General features: G+C 37.6%; 1 protein-coding gene across 2 annotated transcripts in view; it reads left to right on the forward strand.

Annotated features, from left to right (window-relative positions):
* The window catches only part of CPPED1 (calcineurin like phosphoesterase domain containing 1), a 53828-nt gene that overhangs the window by 8407 nt on the left and 20117 nt on the right, over positions 1–25304 (forward strand). For both annotated transcript variants that reach the window (XM_075165031.1, XM_075165030.1), the window contains exon 2: positions 3929–4147. In XM_075165031.1, the coding sequence (XP_075021132.1) occupies positions 3929–4147 (219 nt within the window). The remainder of the gene's footprint in view (positions 1–3928; positions 4148–25304) is intronic.

The raw sequence follows: 25304 nt of genomic DNA on the forward strand, positions 1-25304 counted from the left end.
CAGGCTTAAGAGTTGTTGCAGGTGCAAGTTTGCACCAGTGGTGTTGTACCAATACAACTCTCTTCATGATATTCTGTTTTTATTTATAGTACTTTATATTAATTGAAACACATTCCTTATAAAAAAAAACTTAAGAAGTAAGTTTAAGCTGACTGTCCATATATTATTTTCTTCCCATATATTCTTTTGTTTCGTGGGGAACAAAATCAGGAAGTACTAAACTAAATCAGTAAGTACCACGTGATAAGTAATAAGCTACCAGAATTTGGTTTAAGTACTAGATTTATTTGTTTTTAAATAGGGTTTCTAGTTGGAGTAATCAAATAACAAGACACAGGTGGAAAATATTTATTCAACCTTACTGTTATTTTTTGTAACTATTTGATAAATTATCAAATACCACAAAAATGGTATTGTAGTGGTACAATTCAGTCAACAGTTGACTGAATTATTTGATTAAGACCAGTTAATTAAACTAACATTTTAAGTAAATGTTATTCATGTCGCGCAGATTCATGGATCTTTTCTGTTGTCCCTGCTTCGCTTTCTTCATTTTATCTTTTTCTTTCCTAGAGGAGAATATAGCATATACCTCTGCATCATTTTCAGTTCCTTTCTCTTTTCACCTCCTATCTCTTTCCTTTTCTCCCCACTCTTCTTCACTTCCACCCCTGCATCTTCTGTTTCTCCTTTCTTCTGCCACTTCTTGAACTTCTCTTTTCAAATTCATCTTATCAGTGTCTCTCTCTCTGCCTCACATGACCATCACTCACCCACTCAAACCAGAGCATCTGTGCACAGTCTTGGAAACATTCAGGTACTTAAAACCTAGAGAGCTACTGTATTGACATGAGTTTAAGGCAGGAAAAAAAAATATCCATGAAGCGTATATTAGAATAGTCCTTGGTCTGGCCTTGCAACCTGTTTTGCATCAGCTCTGCATGCTCCCTCACAGTGCATTGTCTGCTTGCCAGGCTTCTCTCTGTTCAAGCATTATATGTCAAGCTCCTTGTTACCTGGGACCTGGTCCAGTCCTGCTGCCTGTGCCAGCCAGCCTGCCTGACAGCTACCTGGCTGCCTTTGGCCACCAGGCACTATCCCTGGAGATCTGGAAAGGGAGACACAGTATGTCCATAATTGAAATATAGTCTTTTCTAAGTATTTCCTGTAAAAATAAATAGATAAATGTCTCTATATTTTACTTAGGCTACTGTGGTAAAAATTACTGGCTTCAGATTAATCAATACAAAACAAGTAGATTTTGCTCAACATTGATTATCAATACTGTCTACCGAGTTGCTGGAAGAGGGACAGGTGTTAAAAATCCTGCCACGTTGTTCAAAGATTTGAGCTTTTTTTCCCATTTAATGAGTTTGAGGTTTGTGCCACTCCTCCAAAACAAATTCCTGTTTCAGACTTTCCCTTTCTTCAGTTTTATTTTGTATGGGTCATAAAGGATTTCAGATGCAAGCTTCCTTAACTGTTTTTTTTCTATAGCTTTCCACTTACAAAAACTGTAAGTTGATTTCTCTGCACGAACAATGCCTTTGATGCAGCATACAAGCTGTTTTTTATGGCAGTCATATTTTGCCATGCAAGACATAAAATAAAAACCTAAATTACTTTGTGTCATTCAGCTGGCTCTATAAGGCTTCTCTTGCAAACTCATGGATAGATGGATCATTTCACTTCTCTGAATAAGTGTGCTGGTTTTGACTGGGATAGAGTTAATTTTTTCCATACTAGCTTGTATGTTTTGGATTTGTGCTGAAAACAGTGTTGATAACACAGGGATGTTTTTGTTCCTGCTGAGCAGTGCTTACACACAGTCAAGGCCTTTGCTGCTCCCCACCCCACCAGCGAGGAGGCTGGGGGTGCACAAGAAGTTGGGAGGGGACACGGCTGGGACAGCTGACCCCAACTGACCAAAGGGATATCCCATACCATATGACGTCATGCTCAGCATATACAGCTGGGGGAAGAAGAAGGAAGGGGGGACGTTCAGAGTGATGGCATTTGTTTTCCCAAGTCACTGTTACACATGATGGAGCCCTGCTCCCCTGGAGATGGCTGAACACCTGCCTGCCGATGGGAAGGAGTGAATGAATTCCTTGTTTTGCTTTGCTTGCGTGCGTGGCTTTTGCTTTACTTATTAAACTGTCTTTATCTCAACCCACGAGTTTTCTCACTTTTACTCTTCCGATTCTCTCTCCCATCCCACCAGGGGGGAGTGAGTGAGTGGCTGTGTGGGGCTTAGTTGCTGGCTGGGGTTAAACCATGACAATAAGTTATGTAATTGGAAAAGTTAATTTCATTTCAGAATTAAAAGCCAATGAATGGCTAGAAGTTTCTATGTATAAAATACGTGATTATTGTTTAGAACAAGGCAATGCTGGTATGCATTAACAGACTATAAATAATTTTGTTTAGAAATTAAATGTCACTTTAACTAAAATGTAGAAGCTTGCATTTGGCAAAATGATCTGATGCCATAGCAACAGATGACAATTACAAGCAGCTTTTGGGAGTTGCCCGCATTCCTTCTCCCCCATCCCACCTATCCATATCCATGGTGCAAGAGATGAATTCTGACCTCTGTTTTCTAACCTTCCTTGAAAGAAACATACCCCCCTTCTTGCAAAGTAAGAAGCTCCAGTTCTGCATCACTTGAAAGAAAACCAAAAGTGCATCCGTGCGGTGGACTTGCTACTTTTTATGTACTGTTATTGGAAGATAAGTTTTGCCTCAAACTGTATTTCAGATCAGACTGACGGGAGTATATTTATGGATTATATTTTAATTTGAAATAATTTGCTGTATCGTTTTTTTAGATTCAACTATAGATTGATGTAGTCAGTGAGTTTTTAACAGTTTAAATGCTGTTTAAAAAAAACCCCAATAACACTAAGTGTATTAAGCCAAATACAGCTGCCAAAACTGAAATATTCAGTTTGCAAAGGAATGCATTTAGACATTTGCATTCTGGAGAAACCACAGGGTGCTCACGTTTGTACTTTAGTTCCAACTTGAGACATAAGTCTAGGAAATAGGATACCCATTCTTTGTTTTTAATTTGTAGCCAACTGTTGCTTTATTTGCCCAGTGTTGAGATTTTTTTTTCTTAATGTGCTTGTAGTCTTATGTATCATGCTTCTTTTGTGGTACTTGTTATTATAGTATCAGAGAAACAAGTATACAAGAAAATTGTAGCAGTACAAATTCTGTTGTACCCTCCATCTGCACTGACTCTACCAGTGGAAATTTGTTTCTCAGTTTTCACCTTTTTATCACAGGTCTCGGGAGCTAGTGTAGCAGTTCTAAATTAGGATTTTCATTGTTGCTGCTAATTCTGATGTTGCTGGATTTTGTGTTTGCTGACCTTGGTCCTGTTGAGTCACTTCAGTTCTAACTCGAAAGAATGTGCTACATCCAACTTCTCCCTGAAAGTATAAGAACAAAAAACATTTAACTCCTTAATAATTTAAGGACAAGTCTACTGGAACCATAAAATGTGAAATGTGTTATGTATGTTTTAATTTGTAATTAAAGAAGCAATAATTGGAGTCTTAAAAGAATCAGCTGAAATCTAACATTATACACTTGTGCTATGTAGTCTTGTAATTTCCAGCACTATTTGCTGAATTCTTCACATACTTTTCCGCTAATCAGTCTGTAATTATCATGTGGTATAATTAGATTAATATACTTTCATTTATTGCAGCTATCCATTAAAGGAAAATTTCGTACTTCGGCCTTTATATTTGTCCTATATGAATGACTACAGAATTCTGTACTTTCATTAAAGCAGCCTCAGCTTAGTTAGGTGAAGAACAATCAGTTTAATGATGCATGGATACTTTCGTTCTCTTTATAAGTTTCTCAAGTGCTTAACTTTTTTTTTCCCCCCTCTCTCTTTTTTTTGTCTTAGATGATGAGTACCGATGGAAGGGTCCCTTCTACTTCATCCAAGGAGCAGATCCTCAGTTTGGGCTGATGAAAGCTTGGGCAGTTGGAGACACTAACAATGGAGATGATGAATGGGGAGAAGAAATCAAATTAGCAGAGCAAGCAGTGCAGGCCATTAACAAACTAAATCCTAAACCCAAGTTCTTTGTGTTGTGCGGAGACCTCATCCATGGAATGCCAGGTAAGGCAATTAAAAGTGTAGAATGGGGATCGTAACTCCATTTTCTTTGTATTTCAGATAGGCAACAAGGCTAATTTAGTTTCCTTGACTTCATAATATTCTTTGATAGGATTTGGTATGCTACTGTTTTGGTGTTTGGGAAAAAAGTGTGCTTTGTAGATGATTCTTGAGACGTTATTCTGATTTCTTCACCTGACTTCCTGTATCATTCATTTTAGGGGTGTACTTTTGTTAGTTGCTTTTTTTTCAGTGGGCCTGAGGAAATTTTCTTTGAAATAAAAGTCCTAAGAAGACACATTAAAATTCTTTCTTCTAAACAAATTGCTTTGAGAAGACTCTAGCCATTGGGGGAAAAACAACGCCAAGAAAAGAACAAAACATAGGTGTGGCTTTTTGAGTACCTAAAGTGGGTGAAGCTCAGAGAATTCTCTGGCTTTCTAATGCTTAATAAATTCAACTGCTTCAATATTTAAATTCTTAAAATGCTAAAAGTCAGCAAATTCAACTTTTAGCATTCTGTCCTGTTGCTGTGGGACTCAGAGATTGGTGTGTTTCTGTGTACAGTCAGAGGAAGAAAAACAGACCATCTAGAAGGGTGGGTTACAAAGTTTCACAGTTATAACTTTAAAACAGAGTGGTAATATTTTCTGTTTTAAGAAGATAAATACTCTGCTTGGAAGTGAACGAAAAAGTGATGTTACCAGTTGACAAGTGGTCTCAAAAGCAGATCTAAGCACAGTGTCTTAACATTTCTTAGCCTTGATAAGAAGCAGAGCTGCAGACAGCCTTAGCTATGTAGCTGAAAGCACAACAATCCACCAAGTGAGCTTGCAAATACAGGCCTGTGTGCTTTATGCTACGCTCTGCTTTGCACCTGAGGTTGTGCTTCCCAGCTCTTGTTTGCACACGGAGGTTTTGAGCATGTTAGAGACCTTTCACTAATTCCTTCAGTGTCCTGAAAGTGGATTTTAAAACCTTAGCTGTCAAATTGATTGATGTTATTTATAGGCTACAGACTTTCTTTTGACCAGAACATGATTTTAGTGATAGAGTGGGAAAGTGTAAAAACCAACAGATTTAAGCTTGATAGAATCTACTGTGTAAAACCTCAGTAGCTTGATCATAATGTAAAGCCTGCCATTATGCAGTTGTTTTATTGGTTTATGTTCTTCCATTAATTTTGGAAGTACAGGTTTGACCCAGAATCATAAAATAATCTCGTCCTAAGAATCATCTGGCTTTCCTATAGCGGAGTTTTAATAAGTATTTCGATTAGGACTTTTAATTTGTGTAAGTGTTCCAAATATGTTATCTTCAGTATCCCTTGTAAGAGGAAGAAAATTCAGGACAAATAATAGGTGTTCTACATCCTATTGAAAAGGATCTTTCACTCACAAATTTAAATAAACCAGGAAGCTAAGTTAATTTCATTTGACCTGGATATTTCTCAAAGGCTTATAAAACAATGCAGAGTTCTGAGTACTTTTGTCTATATTGACTTTAAACAACATTATTTAACGCTACTCTGTTGATAGAGAAGAAGTGCCAACTACAGAGAGACACCAGTCTTCTGACTTCTGCTGGGTACTGAATGGCTAGATACAATAAATAAGAGTCTTGCATGTGGCAGGTTTTATGTTTTTTTCTAGTAATGGATCTCTGCAGTCATTATTATCCCTTTTACCAGTGTATGTCTCAGACTTCCGTAATATTTTAAATACAAACCTGTCAGCGTTTTGCAAAACATTATCATATATTTATTTTGCTGACAAACATGTAAAAGAAACTGAACATATTGTATTGCTGAGATCACTCACATTGTGTGCTGTGTGTGCTGTGCATTGTATAAATATTTGAATTTCCAAGAAACTGCATGTCCTGGTTTCGACTGGGATAGAGTTAATTTTTTTCCTAGTAGCTGATATAGTGCTAGTGCCATACTAGTGAATTTAGTATGAGAATAATGTTGGTAACACACTGATGTTTTAGTTGTTGCTAAGTAGTGCTTACGCTAGTCAAGGACTTTTCAGCGTCCCATGCTCTGCCAGGTGCACAAGAAGCTGGGAGGGGGCACAGCCAGGACAGCTGACCCAAACTGGCCAAAGCGGTATTCCATACCATATGATGTCATGCTCAGTATATAAACTAGGAGGCGTGGTCTGGGAAGCAGCGATTGCTGCTTGGGGACTGGTTGGGTGTCGGTTGGCGGGTGATGAGCAATTGCATTGTGCATCATTTGCTTTGTATATTCTATTATTATTATTATTGCTACTATTTTACTTTATTTTATTTCAATTATTAAACTGTCTTTATCTCAACCCACGAGTTTTCTCACTTTCACTCTTCTGATTCTCTCCCCCATCCCACCAGAGGGAGGAGAGTGAGCAAGCAGCTGTGTGGTGTTTAGTTGCTGGCTAGGGTTAAACCACGACACTGCAAGAAAGAGCAGTTCATTACTCGATGATCTTAAGAGTCTTTTCCAGCCTAAATGATTCTATGATTACCTCACTTGAGCCACCATATTTTAATTCATCTAATAATTTCTTGTTGATCAAAATTACATTCTTTAATACTTTGTAAGCCTGTATTATCATTAGGTATATAAAATAGTTAAGGAAATGCACTACTTAATGGAATTTTAGAATATTCAACTGGAACAATTACTTATTTCATTACTGCCTTTGTATTTATACAAATAGCTTGCTGTGCTGTGAGTTGGTAAACATATAAGTACAATTTAACAATTAAATTGTACATATAAGTACAATTTTAGTCAGCCATTTGTCTTTCTGTCTAAACTGATGAGAGAGATAAAAGTGAATTGCTCTATGGTGCAGATACCTGTGGATTAGCACTCTTTGACTAGTTGCCTAGAAGGGCAGGGAGATATGTGATACAGCAAGGGAGACAGAAATGCAGAGTCAGAAAAATACTTCATGGAAGATAAATCTAAATCTGTGCATTTAAAAGAATTTGAAACAACACTTCAGTTTAAACTGTATGAATGTGTATTTTGGAAGTGAAATAATAGGTTTTTCAAAGGATTTTTTCCTACCTTCTCACTTACTTAGCTTCTGGAATAGAAACTCCTTCAAAACACAAAAAGAGTTAAAGAAACTTAAAGAAAAGATCTTCTAAAGCAAGACAACTCACATCCTGTTTTAAAAATGTCTTATCAAGATACTTATTGACAATTTCTTCGGTTTGGCTTGTTAATAGCTGTTACTGTATGAGACATTGCAAGACATTGGCATTAAGAAGCCAAGATGTTGGCTTTATAAGAACTTATTTGCTGCATATTCTTTTATCAAAATAGAAATCCTCTGATGTTAGAAATGAAAACTTTCCACATTCCTTGCAGTGAAAGTTTTTGGAAAACTTGGAAATACTGCAGTCACATTCTCAACTTTCCTGCCACATTCCATGCTAATCTCTAGGGATTGAGGTGACTTCCTTCTCACAGAGGAATGAATTCTTAAATTTCTTCTCTTACATGGGTATGTGTTTGAACCTCTAGTGTATTTCTGCACCAGTTATGATTCAGATAAAAAGCAGGAGCCACTATATTCCACTGTCATATGGTACAAGTCTCTCTCCATTAATTCCAGTACTAATACTGTGCTTGAGATTTCATACTACTTTGCATAATCCATTTAAACAATTCTAACTTAAAGTGAAGACACAATGAGATAAAAAGCTGTCAGAAACTCATTAAACTCTTAAAAAAATTTTAGAAAGAGTTCCATTTCAAAATTATGAGTAATATTGAAATTTGCCAGCACTTTCATTATTTGTTACAACAAAAATTTGAAATTGTAAGAAGTCTTTTGGCGATACTACATTAAAGAAAAAGAGCAAACAGAGAATCTAAGATTTTTATGGCCAATAGCTTTTCAGATAATTTGAACGTATAAATGTTTGCAGAATTGAAGACCAGTTGTAATATTTCTTTTCCTGGAGTAATTTAAGTATTTTCACTGTTCTAACCAAGGATGTTTAGACCTATGTAATGCATGTCTCTAGTAGAATGGTACTGCAATTATTTCATACTTCTCCAGTGAGGAGTCTCTCCAAGAATAATTGCTGTGTCAATTCCCTTATCCTGTTAGTTCAATAAAATGAAAGATTAAGAATTCATTTTTTCAGTAGGCAAAAATCATAAATGACATGAGACAAGACATTGATTTAAGTTTAACAATTGTGAATTTGGCTTGTACATGTATCTTATTTAATGTCTCAAATTGCCTTTTAAATCACTTATGTATATCAGCTATATTAAAACTGAAAACATCGGCGTTAATGAAAGTGTATCACAGTTACTATTGCAGCATAGTTATTGAAGAAAGCTATGATCAACTGAAGTTCAGCTATATTTTACAATCCATTGGCCAATATCTATCAAGTTCTTTGGATTATACTGCTTTATTCAATGCCTGTCAATAAAAAGGGAGGGAAAAAAACCCAGATCTTCCTCTCTTCTCTCAATATGTTTTATCATGGACTACTAAGTGTAAAGTTTATGATGACTGATTTAAAGCATGCACTGTAGCCGTTTAGCTGAAGCAATGTTGAAGCCTTTTGTGAAGGAACTCCAAGAAATCTCAGAATTCCAGCAGCTAGAATTGATGAACAGAATCATGATCAGCTGGGAAGCAATCAGACACAGCACTTGGAATCCATTACAGATGTCCTTAGAGCAACGAAGTAATCAGCGCCAGTATCTTGGTATTTAGCTGCTGATTAAAAGTAGTTTGTACTCTGAATATTATTTTCAGACGCTTTTCTTGATTACATAATCAAGAATAGGATATCTATTCCTGGTAACGCTAATATTGTGGTACATAATCAAGAATTTTAAGCAATACCTTCTAGTGCAACCGTGTTACTGAAAATAATTTCTATAAACTTACACCTAGATACACCATGATAATGAAAGACTTACTTCTGAAGACATTTGTGTGCATTTAGTATACCATAACTTAGTACTGCAAATATGGTTATCTGTAAAATGCAAAATATTGTTGATTGAATAATGTGTTTGTTTCACTGCATTTTTCTAAAACTCTGGAGATTTATTTCTAAGTGTGTTTTTCTCATATAAAGCTGGAAACTTCTGTTTTGTTCTATGACAACTTCCCATATTGTTCCATTAACCAATACCCTTTGAGCCAAACAGTCCAGGCAGTTTTTCACTTATCTAGTTCTCCACTCATCTAGACTGCAACATCCTAACTCCACAAACTTTTGATGATTATAGAAAAGTGCCTCATGGTGACATCAGCCAGCTCTTTCAGTACTCTTGGGTGCATCCCATCAAGTCCCACGACTTGCTTGGGTTGAAATTTTTCAGGAGATACTTGGCTGAATCCTGTTCCACTACCGATATTTCCTCTGCTCCTTTAACTCTGGGAGAACATTTCAGTGAAGACAGGAAAAAGCAGCACTGAGTACCTGTCACTTGTCACTGCCTCACTCAGCAGTGGGGCTATATTTTCTTTGTTTATTATTTTGTTGCTAAAGTAGTAGAAGCTTTTGCTGCCTATCATGCCCCTTGCTAGTTTCATCCCTCAGCGAGCTTTGGTTTTCCTTACACCAGCCCTGCATGCCCAAATACTTTTTCAACATTCTTCCTTTCAAGTCCGTCTTTGCTTCTGTCTCCCTTTTACGTCCTTTTTCCATCGGTACTCAAGAATGAGTTCCCCATTTAGCCAAGTCATTCTCCTGATAGTCTACTTCTTTCCCCCCCCGCCAGTATCAGCAAGGATCATTCTTGTGTTAGGAGGAGCTTGTCTTTGAAGGCATGTCAACTCTCTAACTCTTTTGCCTTTCAGAGCTGCTTCCCACAGGATCCTATATACCAGTTCCCTGAATAAGCCATACTGTCATGAGATCTGCTATCTGCCTTCCTTACTCCCCTCAGGATCTTGAACTCCACTCTGGTGGCCGCTACAGCTAAAGCTGCCAGGGATTAACACATCCCTTAGCACTTCTATGTTTGTGAGTAGCAGGACTAGCAGAGTGGGCCCTGGTTGGCCCATCTGTGTCAAGAGGTTGTTCCGGACTCCCTCCTGGATTGCTGTCAGCAGATGTCAGGGAGGTTAGTCTCCCATAAGAGCCAGGGTCTGTGATCTGGAGACTTTTTCAAATTGCTTATAGAAGACTTAATCCACTTCTTTGCCCCTGTTGGGTGGTCTGTAGCAAAACCCCACTCTTCGTGGCTGACGTTTCCTCTGATCCTGACTCACAAGCTTACACACCTGGTCTGTTCCACAGAATTGCCCCTCCATACATTGAGGGCGAACTCCCCTGCCTTCTTTCTTGCCTGTCTTTCCTGTTTCAGTTTAACATGAAGCATTGTGCCTCCTTCTTCACCCCATACCTCGAATGTAGATTGGTGTCCAGGAAGCAGCTTCTGCATTTCAACACCTTTCATTCCAACAGCAGAGAATTCAGCTGTTTGCAGCCCAGGTCACCCTGCTGAAGCCATGGAGAAACACTGACTTGTGAAGCTGAGAATCTAGCAGTTATTTTTATGTGGCTGAATTCCTTTGGAGGAAATTATTTAAACTGCATTTTTTTAACGTTACTGCTGCTGTCAGTAACTTGATAGACATCAGTTCTAACCAGCAAAGTCCTTTATGTGATGTAGCTTTAAACCAGGTGTTTAATTATTTTTCATTAATTGTTCTGCTTACATGAGTAAAAGAACAAGTAAGACAGCAAGTCTCCTGCAAACTTTACTTAGCTCTGACTGTAATAAAATGTAGCTGTTTAGAGACTAAATGAAACACGACTTGTTTAATAATGGGTATAATCAAAAAAACTGATAGAACTTGATTAAGCTTGATCTGTTAGCAGTGTGATAATGGATCAGTAAGCAAGTAATGTTTATGCTTGCGGTTTTAGATTCATTTGTGTGTATATGTTAATTAGAAGAAATCAAAATCATTAGAATTAGGTATTACGGCACTTGAAGTACACTGTGAATACTTGTACTAATTCCTTTAGTTAAGTGAAGGCATAATCTCTAATATTCACGTTTCCTGCCCAGGTCATTCAGTGCTATATAATCTGTCATCAGCCTTTTCAGTCAATTAAGTCCAAGTAGTGAAATTTTTCTTTTTTTTTTCTTCTAACTTTGTTTTATATTATTAAATTGTTTCATTAAAGGCTTTCAAACTGTTATAACACATTTCTGAAACATTTAACTCTGGTTAATGAACCTTTAGCTCTGCTAAAGGTGAGTGGAAACAGCACCTGACAGGTCAGAGCCACGAGTGTTGTGCTCTACTTCAGAATTCCTTTGTTTTGCTGAGAGGTGAGGAGGAGGAGGATGCCCAGATCACTTGCATCTGCTATTTCAAAGGTCTTTTCTCTGAAGGATCCACCTTTTTTTTTAATATCCATTTGCAAAGAACAAATCAATCTAGACAGCTGTGTAAGTGATGGCAGGAGACTAAGCCATTGTATTTGAAATAAACTGAATTCCAATACAAGAATTCTGTTGTCTGCTCTTCTGACATGCCTAGTGAATTAATTATGATGGTACTTCTTCCTTTTTAATTAATATGCCTATACTTTCATTTCTCTCGTTAGCTTCAGAAGCAATTGTCCATCTTGCTTTCTAGTTTGATCACAAGAAGATAAGTAGTTGTGCCTATTCATGCTTTCTTATTCATTCCCAAGGTCTGGTGTTGTGGGGCTTTTTTTGCATAGATTTTTATTCATTTTATAGCTGATAGAAATATTTAAGTGGTCTTACTCATTTCAGACTCTTTTAGTAATTTTTTTAAAAACTTATTAGCTCTCTTGAATTACTTGTGCTGCATTCCCCCTCCTCTAAGGCAGAGGCTGTGGGAGGGGAGGGAAGCTGCAAGGAGCTGTTTTCCTGTTTGCTGGAGTTAGAGCTGCTTTGTGCCATTTTGGACCTCAGCGGTGGCAAATTGGTACACCTGGTTCCAGGGGGGTTGTTGCACAGAAAAGAACAAACTTCATTTAATGTGTTATATCTAACTGATACACACTGTTCCTACAGTGGCTTTTCCTTCTGTCCCAGAATATTGGGAATACTTGCAGTCTTTCCAAGATAGTATTATTTCAAGTGATTGCAATGCTGTAATAAAGGGGTCTGTGAGGAAGGATGGCAGCTGTGTAGAATATATATGATCACAGTATGAATTTTGTATCCCGGCTAAAGACAAGGTCTCATTAACTTCTTGTATTCTGTTATTAAAAATGTTTCCTTAACATTAGACAGCTTTGCCATATATGTTTAATAGTTTTCTGCCTGGTAGAATAAGCATTGTCCTTGTTTTCATAGGCCAATATATATATTTTTACATGTGTTCTTCCATTCACACATATGCAGAAATACGTTTCAAATCTTTAAGTATTATGAATATGGTACACTGCAGTAAAAATGGCATAAATTGATTTTTTTTTTTCAGACACAACCTAGTTACACCTGAATGATCAGAAGGTGGTTGGAGAGAATTAAACTGAAGCTATCAAGTTTAAACAAAGCTGTCCTAGTCTGCATGGTACAGCAAAAGAAAACATAGGGGATTGTTACCAGCCATGACATTGCATGGAAATGTGTACAAAGGGATGTTATGAACTAGTCCAGTATCAAAAATTTAACTGTGCTCTTCAACAAAACAAATTGTACAGTGTTTCAAATTATTTGTCCACAGAGGCTATTACGGGGTAGACCCAGCTTCTGAACTTAATTTTGTCCAACTTTTTTGATAGTTGGATAGTTTTTGTTTAACCCACCAATGTCAACCAAAGCCTCAATGGTTCTCTATGGTAGGGTAACAACATGCAGTTGGTCAGAATATTGGTGCCTTAAAGCATGATAAAATATACATGCTTTTATAAATGTCTCTTTTGTAAATGTAACAAGTTAAAACATCTGGTTAATTGTTTCAATCAGCTTTACAGACCTGCAGTCATATTTGATAATGTTTTCTTACTGCTCCTTGGTGTGCTTGCTATCTGTGTCTCTTGCTTTCTCTGTTGGGCCATAGTTGGATTGTGAGATCTTCCAGGATTGTGACTGTTACATATTTTCATGTTTTTACTGTGCCGTCTAATGTATGTTTCAGGCTGTGAGCGCAACAAAAAGTGCCAGAAGAACTTCCAGACAGAAAGTGGGAGCACACCTATGGAACTGGATGGGGTTAGGTTGCAGCTAAAGGAGATTGTTAGAGTCTGAATGTCTAAATTGCAGTTGAGGCAGCTACATTTTTTTCCGTATCTGTCTGTAAAATTTAAATGTGCTAAAAAGAATAGCACTGTAGCAGCAACTGCTGTTTAATCCAACAGAGATCCATGTGTCTCGTATTTGTAATAATGCTTTAGGGACTCAACAGGAGGGAACAACTGTCTGCTTATCATGATGGAGGAAGTGAATTGTGATGTGCACTGATCTTACGCAGAGGGATGGTACCTATAGGTACAGTTTTCCATAGGTGCATTACAGCTAGTTACAGGTGCAAATTGACCGGTATCAATTTAAAACCCATGGCAAACCCCTAATCCTTTGGGAATGCCATTTCATACTTCCGTGTTGCTCAAGACCTCCCAAATTTTTAAAGAGGATATTAACTATCCTGGGCAATTATAGAATGGTCACATATAGTGTGAATGCCATTGTTGCCCAGGAGCACCATCAGAAGAGTATTGCCATTGCTACCTATAGGCCACCGGCTAGTGTGCTTTGAGCTGACTTTGCAGTGCTGCAGTCCTGGCCTCTTGAGCTTGTTGTCAGCTTGTTATGGGAACTTGTGGTGCGAACTGGAGCCAGGCATGTGTTAAGCTGTAAACAGTTTAAACATGGGGTGACAGGGAAGGCATTGACAATAGAGAGACAAGCTGAAAACAAGGGTCCCCAAACTATAAGCAGCTCATTGATGGTCATTGAGGCAGTGCAGCCTTGAGAGCTGGAAAAAGACTACTTTAAGCACAACAGGTGGGGGAAAAGCAGCCAAGTAGCAGGGCAGGGCACCTGCTGCAGCTGGGGAAAGCGGTGCCCTTGAGCACCATGCCATAAGTAGTGGTGAAAAGGTATGGACTACCTAGAAAGTCTGGTATCCTGTAAAAAGACATGATCCTGAATTTGTGAGGGAATTGTCACTGTCACAGAATCACTGTGAGATTGCTGGAGATGCAAGTGCACTGTCTGCTTCAGCGTCCCTCCCTATTTCTCTCTCCCTTTGCCTGCTCTCCCTCTGCTTCAAGCATCCTGGGCCACTGCCTGCCCTGCTGGGATGTGTGGCTGTCCCGCTCTTTGCCTGCTGCTTCCAGGCACCCCGACTCTTCTGGGACCTTCTCACCTGCCAGCCAGCTCCCCATGACTGCATACAGTGCTCTGTGTGCGTATGCATCTCTGCTGCCTGTTTTTTCCCCCATAAATTCTGCACGATTCGCTAATACTCTAACTCCTCCATAAAGGCTCAATAAAGCATATCAGTTCAATTCAACTAATTACAATTTTGGGCACCACTATGTGCTTTATGTGAAAAGCAAAACCGCTGGCTACATGTCTCCTCAAAATTATGTACCCTATCCTGTCTTCCATGCAAACAGTGTTCTTTCATATAATAATACAGGCGATGATATGCACCAAGATTTTTAAAAGCAGGTGCCAAATATTGAGATTCTGAGTTCATATTTAGGCAGCAATTAAGGGACGTGATTTTCAAATCAGCACTTCTCCGTTTGACTTCTGCTTGACAATTTGATGATCAGGATGCAAGATGAGCTGGGCATACTGGCTTTTATACAATCAGTATCTCTTAGAAGCTCTGACACGTACGCTGTAGAGAGTGAAGTTATTTACGTTCGGAATAGATGGCTTCAGAGCTGAGGAACATCAGAGCTGATGGTTCTGGTGTCCAGATAGCGGTATGGCTTCATTTCTGTTTATAATCGCTGTAACGTTTGAAGGCATCCTCTCTCCTGAGAGAATTACTAACTGGATTATCTTGAGCCTCTTTCTCGTGCCCAGATTTGATGTGCAAGTGCCGCAGTCCAGAATATTTGTGTCTCTTGTTTCTGTTAAATATTGAGTGCTTTAATATGACTTCCTCCAAAAGCGTAGTTTTTATAGATACTAAATCTTAAAGCATAGGCTGCAGCATATAATTACAAACACCTGCCTTACAGGGTAACACTAAGAAAACTCTTTAACTTGTTCAGTTTTCTAAATTAAGGGGAAAGCACATACCGTAGCAAATGGTCCTAATCAAAGCATTATTGTTTAAAACCTATTGTGAATGTTCTAAATTCTCTCACTTAAGAAACAGCCTAAATTCTCTCACTTAAAAAACAGGGCTTGACCAGGAAAGGTCAGTGAATACTTGGGTTCAATAAGAGCTGAAGCTGGTACCTCCCAGGAAGTCCTACCTGTCTTTCAGTTTTGGATCCACTAAAAAGGAACGTTGAGATAACATTGAGTTTCACAACTCTTATTATATCTGATAAAGTCCACGGTCATTTGCATGTGTATGTTCTTTCTTTTTAGGAAATATTTCACAGACATTTAATGTACAAACTTGTAAATTTGCAATTGTTTTGCAGTCGATCCAGCCTGATGTCCTTTCCAGGAGGCAGACTGCTGTACTTGTACTTTATTACATCAGATATGAACTAGCTTGTTCACATTTCAATAACTGAATTGTTGGGAGATTTGGAGATTTGGTGCTGGTGGGTTTTGCACATAAGATGCGATATGAATGTAATGCTGAAATCTGCATGCAAATGCACAAGCTGCCAATTATACGTTTGTGAACTGAATAAATTACAGAGAAATGTCAGGTCCCATACAAGTTCTTTATGTTATATACAGCGAATTAGTAAGACATTCTACAAAGGAAAAAAATGCCTGATAATGCTTAATATCTTTCTCAAAAAGTGATTTTACCACAGTAAATCTGGCTGTGAACTGCTTTTATTACTACTTTTAAACTACCTTTAAATAACCCATTTTGCTAAAACAAAGGAACATTAATTTTAAAAAAAACTTGCCAGATAAAATTAAGCTGCTCTGCTAGTCCTTCAGGGAAGCATGTATATAAGGAAATATTTTGTAAAGTTTTAATTTTAACTAAAAATATAAGAGTTCTTTAAAAAATTCCCTTTCTCATCTAGAAGGCAAGAGCATGAATGCTGATGTTTGATTTGTCCATATAACAAGTATAGGAGCAGGTTAAAAAATGGTGTCTTAAAATGTGGTTCCAGCTTTAAAAATGACTATGTCACCTTCACTGTGTTTGCTCTTTTTTGCCATTTGAACTGGCTGCTTGGTTTACTAACAAAAGTAAGTTTGTGTAGTTTTTTTAACTCCCATCAGCCTGGCACAGCTGGGGAGGAGGCAGCTGTATTCTACTGGCATATGCGGTTTCAGCAAAATTGTCAGCTAAATCCCAATTCCTGAATCTTTGTCAGTGGAAATCCATAATAGAGCACGAAGTAGGAAAGGCACAGATTGACTGTTTAAGCACAAGGTAGAAGCAGTGGGTTTGAAATGTTTATACTGAATCAGGCTATGGGTAAAAATTTCATTTGTTGAATACAAGGTAATTTTTTTATAAATATGTCACTGACTGATCAATGGGGCTTTTTTTGTAGTATCACGTGAAATAACATGAACAGTGTTTAAGTTTGGCCTAATTTCCTGACAATAAGGTAGCTTAATCTAAATAAACTCACTGCATCCATTTCTTTTGCTGTTGCAACCTATCAAAAACTTTGATATGCTTAGTAGAATGGAGCCCAAACCAAAAGGATTCTTGGGTATTTTCTTCTCCAAACTCTTATGCTAATGTTAATTAATAATGTCTAAGAATTTGGGTAAGTAGCACATTATTTGTCAAACATCTAATAATACCTATTTCAAGAAATGTCACTATGGTTGCATAAATAAACATTTTATAGTAATTATCTGATTCTAGTAAAACCTAATGGAGCATTCAAAGCCTCCAAACTGCTTAGCATGAAATTTAATTTGCTCTAATCAGCCCAAGAGTAGGAAGCATGAGAGATTCTCCATACATGTTTGACAATACATTGCAGTCTCATATTGCAAAGAAACCACTGGGCCATCAGAAGCAAATATTTAATCTTCAGCAAGTATATACTTATTTGTATTTTAGACCATAATCTCTAGTCCAGTCCACAGCTGAACTAAGGAATCCTGTTGACAGTAACTCTCTATATATGAAAATCTTTGAGATGTAATTAATTATACGATTGTCTCAAATCATATACTTTCATGAAACAAGTATCAGTACTAGATTCAGTACTGGTACTGAAAATCTAGTGCAAGTACTAGATTTTATATATATATATAAAAATAAATATAACTATATATGGAAGCATAGTTAGATTTTACTCCATGTTCTAGTAAAAACTTAATCTCTCAAAGTCCAGTTATAATTTCTTTTCTTGCTTCTTTCTCAGCCCAAAAAGTTTTAGTTCAGCTTATCATATTATCAGTTTTAGCAATTCAACTCCTATCTGTGAACATTTGAAAATGTATACATGGAGCAGACATCCACAGTGAGTTATTTATTTGGCACATTGTACAGTAAATGTATCTCTGTGTTAGAATCTTTGTTGCCTCCTTTGTTTCCTTGAAATTGGGTTTGCTATTTGTAAAGAGTAACTTGCACAAGGTCAGTGTTTTGGATTATGCAGGTATGGTCAGACGAGGTGATTAGAACTGTCTTTCTTAATTAAAAGTGTGTGCTTTTTGAAAGGCACATTTCCAGGCTTTTTCATCCCTTTGAATTGTAAAGGATTTTCTTCTTCTTCCTTGGAAGTCAGTGGCAGAAAATCTAGCCCACATAATTTTGACTCAATTAATCAAGCTGAAACAAGTTTTTTCCAAACTGCTAACTCTTATGTAGTCAATGGAGGGTAACATGGTTTTAATGGGTAGGAATTGGGCTAGAGCATCCAGTTCCTATCTGTGGCTCTGAGCAAGCTGCATTACCGGTCTGATTATGGCACATTGTCTGTTTGTACTGTAAGCTCTTCTCTGAACACCCCATAGCCAACATGAGTGTGGAGCAAAGACACAAACTGGCAAAAGATGATTTGGGCTAAGAGAGCATATTCTAAGGAAGAAGTGGTTTGTCTGAACCATTTACTCTGGCTGGTATTAACTGCCTTTTCATTCTGCACTTGTTCTGATGGCAAAGATGGCTTTGTAAGGGTAGACAATGCCTTAGAGATCAGGAAAAGTACGTGTCTTTTTAAGTAATTGTACCCACTTATTGTAAGCATTTCTCAGTTTAACAGTGAGGAAAATTTCGTCAGACTTAAGGGACTAGTGTTTCAAAGAGTTATTAATCGTGCTGTAACTACTTAATATGAAACTGTAAATATGATGAAGGCCTCAAAAAGCTGTAAAATGCTCACAGGTAGTTATTTGAAGGAAGTGTGAAAGATTAAAATCTTGCTTTTTCTCTTAAAAACGAACAGTTATTGGAAAAAAGACTTACGTACCTTCAGCTTGTTTTTATTAAGTTTGTTGTTGTAACTCCTGTAACATTGTGGTATTTTTTCCTGCTTGTGATGATTTCATCAGAAGAACAGACCCAAAGGCAGTGATGGCCTATGCTTGATGTAACAGCTCTGCATCGCTAGGAAATGAGTAAGGATAAGAAAAGCAGAGTTGTGTTTAAGTGAAGCATAGTACTAATTTTCACAGCAGAAGGTGGAACAGTAAATGCCATGAATTAGGTTGTTAAGTGGGCACCTGTGTGGCTGGCACTCAGAAAAATGTCAGCATTTGCAGTCATTATAGTTAATGTCGTGCACCGAAACTCCAGGAGCAGTTGATCCCCTAATAGGCTTCCTCATTCACTTTTGGGGTTTTGTCATTGCTTTAATGTAATAATTGTTAATTATTAGCTAAAACTGGAGTTAAATTTTCTTCTTGTTTCAATGCCCAAAGTTATAAAATAAATTTAATTTGTGTTTTCATGCAGGGAAATTCTTCAGTGTGATCACTTTTTGTGTCTCAGAACAGATTATTACTTGTTTCTAACATACTGAAAAAATCAACCGCTTACAGCTGTAGACAAATAAGTATTTCAGTTCCTGCTTTGCAGTAGAACTAATGAGATGAGGTTCTTCATAAGTTAGACTGAGTAGACAGTTTGTCCAGTAGTGATTATAGTCATATTTACACTCTTTTAACTGTGTAATTTTTTTTTGCACGTCATAAAATTGTTTTCAGGCTATTTGAATATTAGAAATATCTATGTCTAAAGAAGAGAGAGGAGACATTTTAGCTATTACAGCACAGACTAATCCAGAAAAAACTATTTCAGAACATGACCATACTGGGTTTATTAGCTTATCCTTGCATGTAGTAATTTGGAATGACGCAGTGTATTGCATGACTTCATTATGACAGATGCTAGAAGAGAAACTTTATGTTTAAAACAAGAAACTATGAAGAGTACTGACTAACAAGAGCACCAGTACGACTGAACTGGGTGGCCTGATAGATCTTTTCTTTCTGTGCTGGTGCCCTGTCTATTATCACATTTTTGTAGCATCCTAGGAAAAATGAATGTGAAGTGGAGAGCAAGGTGTTTTTTTCTAACTGTTTATGGACAATGAGAGAATCATTGCTTTTATGGGATGGTAACATGTAAACGAATGAGAAGAGGGTAAGAGTTCGGCCATGACAGTAAAGACGAGTCACCCGTATTGATGAGATGGGGAAGGTTAGGAAAGAAGGCAGCACGGCAAGGAATGGTGTCAGAGCTTTGGGGTGGGAAAGCTCCATCTGCATCGGTGCTCTGAAGGCATGCTGGGTTGCATTTGCAAAGATCAGAGAAAACTGAGTATCAGTATTTGAGATGTGACAAGTCTAGAACTCAATTAACTTTTATTTAAGGTAGTGCATAAAAATTAGGTGAAGATGTAATTGCAGAAGGAGCCTGTAAGATACAGTCTGATCTCGATGATACCATTGGTTTTGGGCCTGTGCTGTCTTCCAAGTGACAGGCACAGCAATGGGGCTGTCACTGGGCAGGGGATCAGCTGAGAGATGCTGAGAGGGACGATGTAGATCCTAGTTGTATCCCTGTGAAGCTGGCGCCAACAGCCAGGTATCCAAAATGACAGCAGAGATGAAAGGCAATCCTATTTTGAACAGGAGGAGACTGCTTTCCCACAGAGGGATAGAGGTAGCAGTTAAATTTGTTTCAGTGGAGGTACTTACAAAAGGAGCATGCTGTGAATATAGCCTTGGACTGCCCTCTTCTCTTTAGAAAGATAGGGAATACTACTAGGGAGAGTGCTCTAAATGGCATGCAGAAGGAATAGAGCAACTGCAGACAGTCATGAAAACCAAAAAAAAGACAAACATCTCAAGAACAGAAAAATGCCCAAAATAATTAGACTGTTTGATTACAGCAATTGTGATACACTGTAAGGCCCAGAAAAATACACAAATCTGTTTATAAAAATCATGTGATTGCTTCCAACAAGAATTACTTGTCCTTTGATGTCAGAGTAATCCTCCTGATATCATAATAAATTACAGAAGGAATGGGCCCAATGTTTTTATAAATTCCATTTTCATTGGTGGTGTTTTGACGTTTTTTATTTTGCTTTTATCAGATTTAATTACTATTTCTATTTGATTTGATATTTTATATAGTATTTTAATCTGTAATTTAGCTCTTACCTGTTCTTTGATAATCAGTCTCTTGGGTTAAATATTAGGCAGATTGCAGTTGTCATATCAGGGCTTTTCAAGAGTGTTGCTCGCATAAAAGCTCATAGTTAAACAATTTTCTTTTTAACTGTCTTCTTTTTCAAACTGAAAATTTGTGCTTTCCTTTAAAAATAATGTGTTTGCAACTCCTCTAAGTTTGGGACACTTTTAAGATACATTGAAATACTGAGACCGACTAATTTAAAAATCCAGGAAATGATTGTGTTACATTTTTACATGTTGTTAAATTGGCTGAAGACATCTTTGGTAGCTTCATCCTGAACGTGCCTGTGCTGGTCCTCAGCCTAAGCCGAGCGAAGATGTTGCAGAGACAGAGACCACTGTAACTTAGTGCAAAGCATCAGTGGCAATGTAAATACGTACTCTGGCTCAGTTACGGCCCCCCTTGCCAAACTTTTGAAGTCAGATGTTAGGTCCACTTTTTTTAATGTCTATAGCCTTTCCTGTAGCAAACCATGACACAGTACTGTCTGTGTCAAGATTTGCAGAACAGGTAAACAAGAGGTACTGTTCTGGCTCCTGAGAAAACCCACCCCCAAAGGAGGTTTAGAAACAGCAGCAACATCAGTATCACAGGTTGAGCTGCAGCAGTCCTGCCCTGCGGCCGAGTCAGCTTGTGCCAGCCAGATCCCTGAAAGTGACTTCTCAGATGATCTTCGGAGAGCAGAAAGTTTTCTGAAATGCAGCGTCATCACGTAATATTGAGTAATTGACCTCTGACGGTCTTTTTCTCTGTGAATTTATGACCAATAGCTTTGATCGTTAAAAGAAGTCCAATTACCTCACTAGAACTTCCATCTCTTGGAAAATGACATGAATTGGCGATCCAGGCCAATACCCCCGCTGTTCCCACCATACCTGTGTCCCCTTGCATGGGCTGCAGGCTTCTCCTGCCTTGCGGGGGGAGTTCGTGGAGTTCTCCTAACACCAACACAGAAACGCCTGGGGGTACCACCTAATAATACCATTATAACCTCCCCCTTTCCCCCTCCTAATTCATATCAATAGAAAAATGGGTGCTATTGTTAATTGATTGCTAATTTTTTATTTAGAATACTTTTGGGTAAAAAGTTACAATGTTGATGGACTTTACTGTAAGTGAAGAGTTGCCTCAGATGCAAAAATTGCAGTCAGCATGCATTGCAGCGATATAGTTTGGGGGTAAACAGTGCTTCAAGTTGTTTTTATAGCTAGTGCATCAAAAAAACCAAACTCAACACTTTGTTATAGAGGTGCTCTATTCTGTGGAATACCAAAGCAAACTGTAACTGTGGATTAGTAGCTAAAGGATTATTTCTTTGGCAGAATAATCTGTGAATTCTACTTCTGCTGACTGAAGCCAGCTTCAGCAAAAATGCTTCAAAAGTACTTTCTTTCTTGAAATCTGCTCTTTCAGTGAGTGAAGGCAGGTTGTCTTCACTCCTTTGAGCAATGCAGGAAAGAATATTGGAAGTGTTTAGGCAAATAGTGATACAACAGAAAGATGTACCGCAACAGAGACATTGACATTGCACCTTTATGCTCCTGTTCACATCACTCAGCTTTCAAAAATGATAAACTGGAAGCTGTGGAAAATTGTAGGCAACTACACTAGCAACAGTTCTCACTTTCATGTTTTCCATAAAAGCCAAACTGCCCTTTATGGGCTATTAATTTGTGAAGTCATTTATCTCAGGGCAAGACTGTATTTACAGAACCTAACATAAGGACATAATATTGTAGCCTGGGATTTAAAAATGTCACTGCACATGATGCCAGGATAAACAGAACAGAAATTAATTTCAGTTACATCTACCCTGACACTTCCCAAATGATTTTTTTACATTGCCTCTTGGCATTGTATTCTTTTCCTATTCACCTGCAACAAACCTCTATCTAAGCTGAAGAAATATATGTCATCAAATAAAAATGTTCTTCAATAATAATTGGAATAATTAATTATAGCTAGCTCTGTCCTGGTAGAGATTAAAGGGGATATTTTTATGCTGTGACCACTGTAGTTTTCTAGTGGCTTCCTTCTTTTCTTTATCACTTCTTTATCTCCTCTTCTTTATCTATTACTTACCTCGATTGTAAATTTAGAGGGAGGCCCTTCAGGGGGGCGCTGCATAGTGGTGTGGCTCATTGTAGCACAGATTGTGTGTGCTACTGTAGTACAACTCATGGTTAGTGTGTACATCCTAGCCCTTCCTCTCCAGCACTACACCCAAAGAGTACAGAGACATTACTCCGCCTGTTCCCACCTTTATCTCTCTGGGTTTCTCTTCTTTTGAAGTTGTTTTGACCTTCCACCAAGAAAAGGTCAAGCCAAGATACAATTGTCCTAAAATAATCTTTACTTAGTATGATTTCCAAGACTCTTTGGGCAAAGACCTTGTTTTCCATTTTAAGCGATGTTTTCTGCAATAAAACACTGAATATGTCTCTCTGTTGCTATAGAAATAATACTGCATTAAATGAGAGAACCAGTGCCCTGCTGTCGACAAATCTAATCTAAGTGTTAGTCTCTAGAGCTTGAATTTCACCACTGGGAAGAGGTATACATAATTCTACAAATTATTCCTGTAACTTATGCATAAATGTCTTTATACTCTGAAACTGTTAGCTAAATTTCCCAAAGTGATAGCATGGAGATTAACATGGTGTAATGTGTTTACATATATCTTAAAAGAGCCTTCCTCCTCGCCTTTTCCCCGCCCCCCTCCCTCGTACATTTTCATATTTATAGCTTGAAATTTGCAGCTCTTTGCATGGAAGGCAGGGAGTGGCAGGAAAAGCAGCTTTCTCAGCCAGGTGCCTTACCCCATGGACAACAAAGTGTGCCAGGTTTATTTAAATTTTTTGTTTTATTTTTTAAAATCCAGATCCTCCCAAGTAACATGAGATGTCATTTGCTCTGTTTTTTCTAGGATTAATAAGGATATTTTCCGTAACTGGAAGGACGGCCTAAACTGACCAAGGTCCTGGTACATTAATATACCCCCCAAACTGATCTGCTGTCCACTACTTTCTAGACTACACTTGGGTATCATATGCCCAGCATTTCCCAAGTTACTCAAAGATTTTGTTACAGTAACTTTCTACTCTGTGCAGCAGTTAAACACAAGAGTTGTGGATTTTGACTTTATGCACCACATATCAAATCTCACATCTGTCTTTACATTTAGACATAATTTAGACATAATATGAATATGTTTTTTCCCCAGTATTTTTCTAAAGCTGTAGAATTCTAGTAACAGCAATAAGGTGGTACTTAAGCCTGTATCTGTAGGGATGGAAAAGGAATTGAAATCCTCGCTAATAATTGTTACTAACGGTCAGTGTTTGTCAACATATTGATCATAAGTATTTTGAAGAAACATGGAGGAAAAAAATCTTTTATCTCATAGTTACATTACAGGAGCCCCTGTAATACATTTCTATGTATAATATATATGTGTAGTTACAAAAATAGAACACAATTTAAAAATACATGATGATTGATTTGCATAGACCTGTATGCAAATGTATGTTATAAAGCTGATTTCAGAGTTCTTGTAAAAATCCTGTTACAACTTCTTCGTCTTAAAAAATGCAGCTATTATTTGTGAAATGGGCCTGTGTTAGATACATGCTATGTATTGCAGGACAAAATACAATTTATAAATGTTCATGAGTAATAAACATATCAATGGCCTCTGATTAAAGATTACTCTTTAGAAAACTTAAAAAAACCTCTGTCATTAGAATAAAATAACTGCTTTTTTAAAAAGAATCCTTTCTAAATTTTTTTCCAGTGATTGTAAACTAATCTAGCAATTAGATAAACCTTCCTAGATAAGGACAAATTTCTGACAACCAGAAGAGTAACTGTCTGGGTATGCATATTAATATAAAAACAGACATGCGGCAAAAACTAGCAAAGTACACAATTACCTTTCTTTGAAATTAATGCCATGCTCGTTATTAAAACAGTCTCATCATATAAACAAGTCGCCACAAGATACTAATTATATTTTTGCTGTTAAAGTAGTTCTTGTAATGAAAAAAACCCAAACCTTAACTCCTTTGCACAGCCATAAAATATAAACCAGAAGTTGACCTGGTTTTTACCCTTGTGTAAAGCTGTTACACCATCCAACGTTGCTGCATTTTTTCGCCAGATCATCATCTATAGATGAAACGAATCAGCATGCTGAAGTTTTTGGTGCAAGACACTGACCATTATATCACCTATATCACTGCTATGCTATCTGTTGGTTCCTATCCAGAGCCTTGCTTAAGGCAAGTTATTGAAAATGGCTAAGTACTTGATAAGGGAGGGAAAGGGTTGAGTGGACATAAAATATTAAAGTGAAGATGTATTCTGGATCCCTGCGTATTATCATGATCACATCTAATATAGAATATTTT

Source organism: Calonectris borealis, chromosome 16 (assembly GCF_964195595.1).
Source record: "Calonectris borealis chromosome 16, bCalBor7.hap1.2, whole genome shotgun sequence".
NCBI classification, from domain to species: domain Eukaryota; kingdom Metazoa; phylum Chordata; class Aves; order Procellariiformes; family Procellariidae; genus Calonectris; species Calonectris borealis.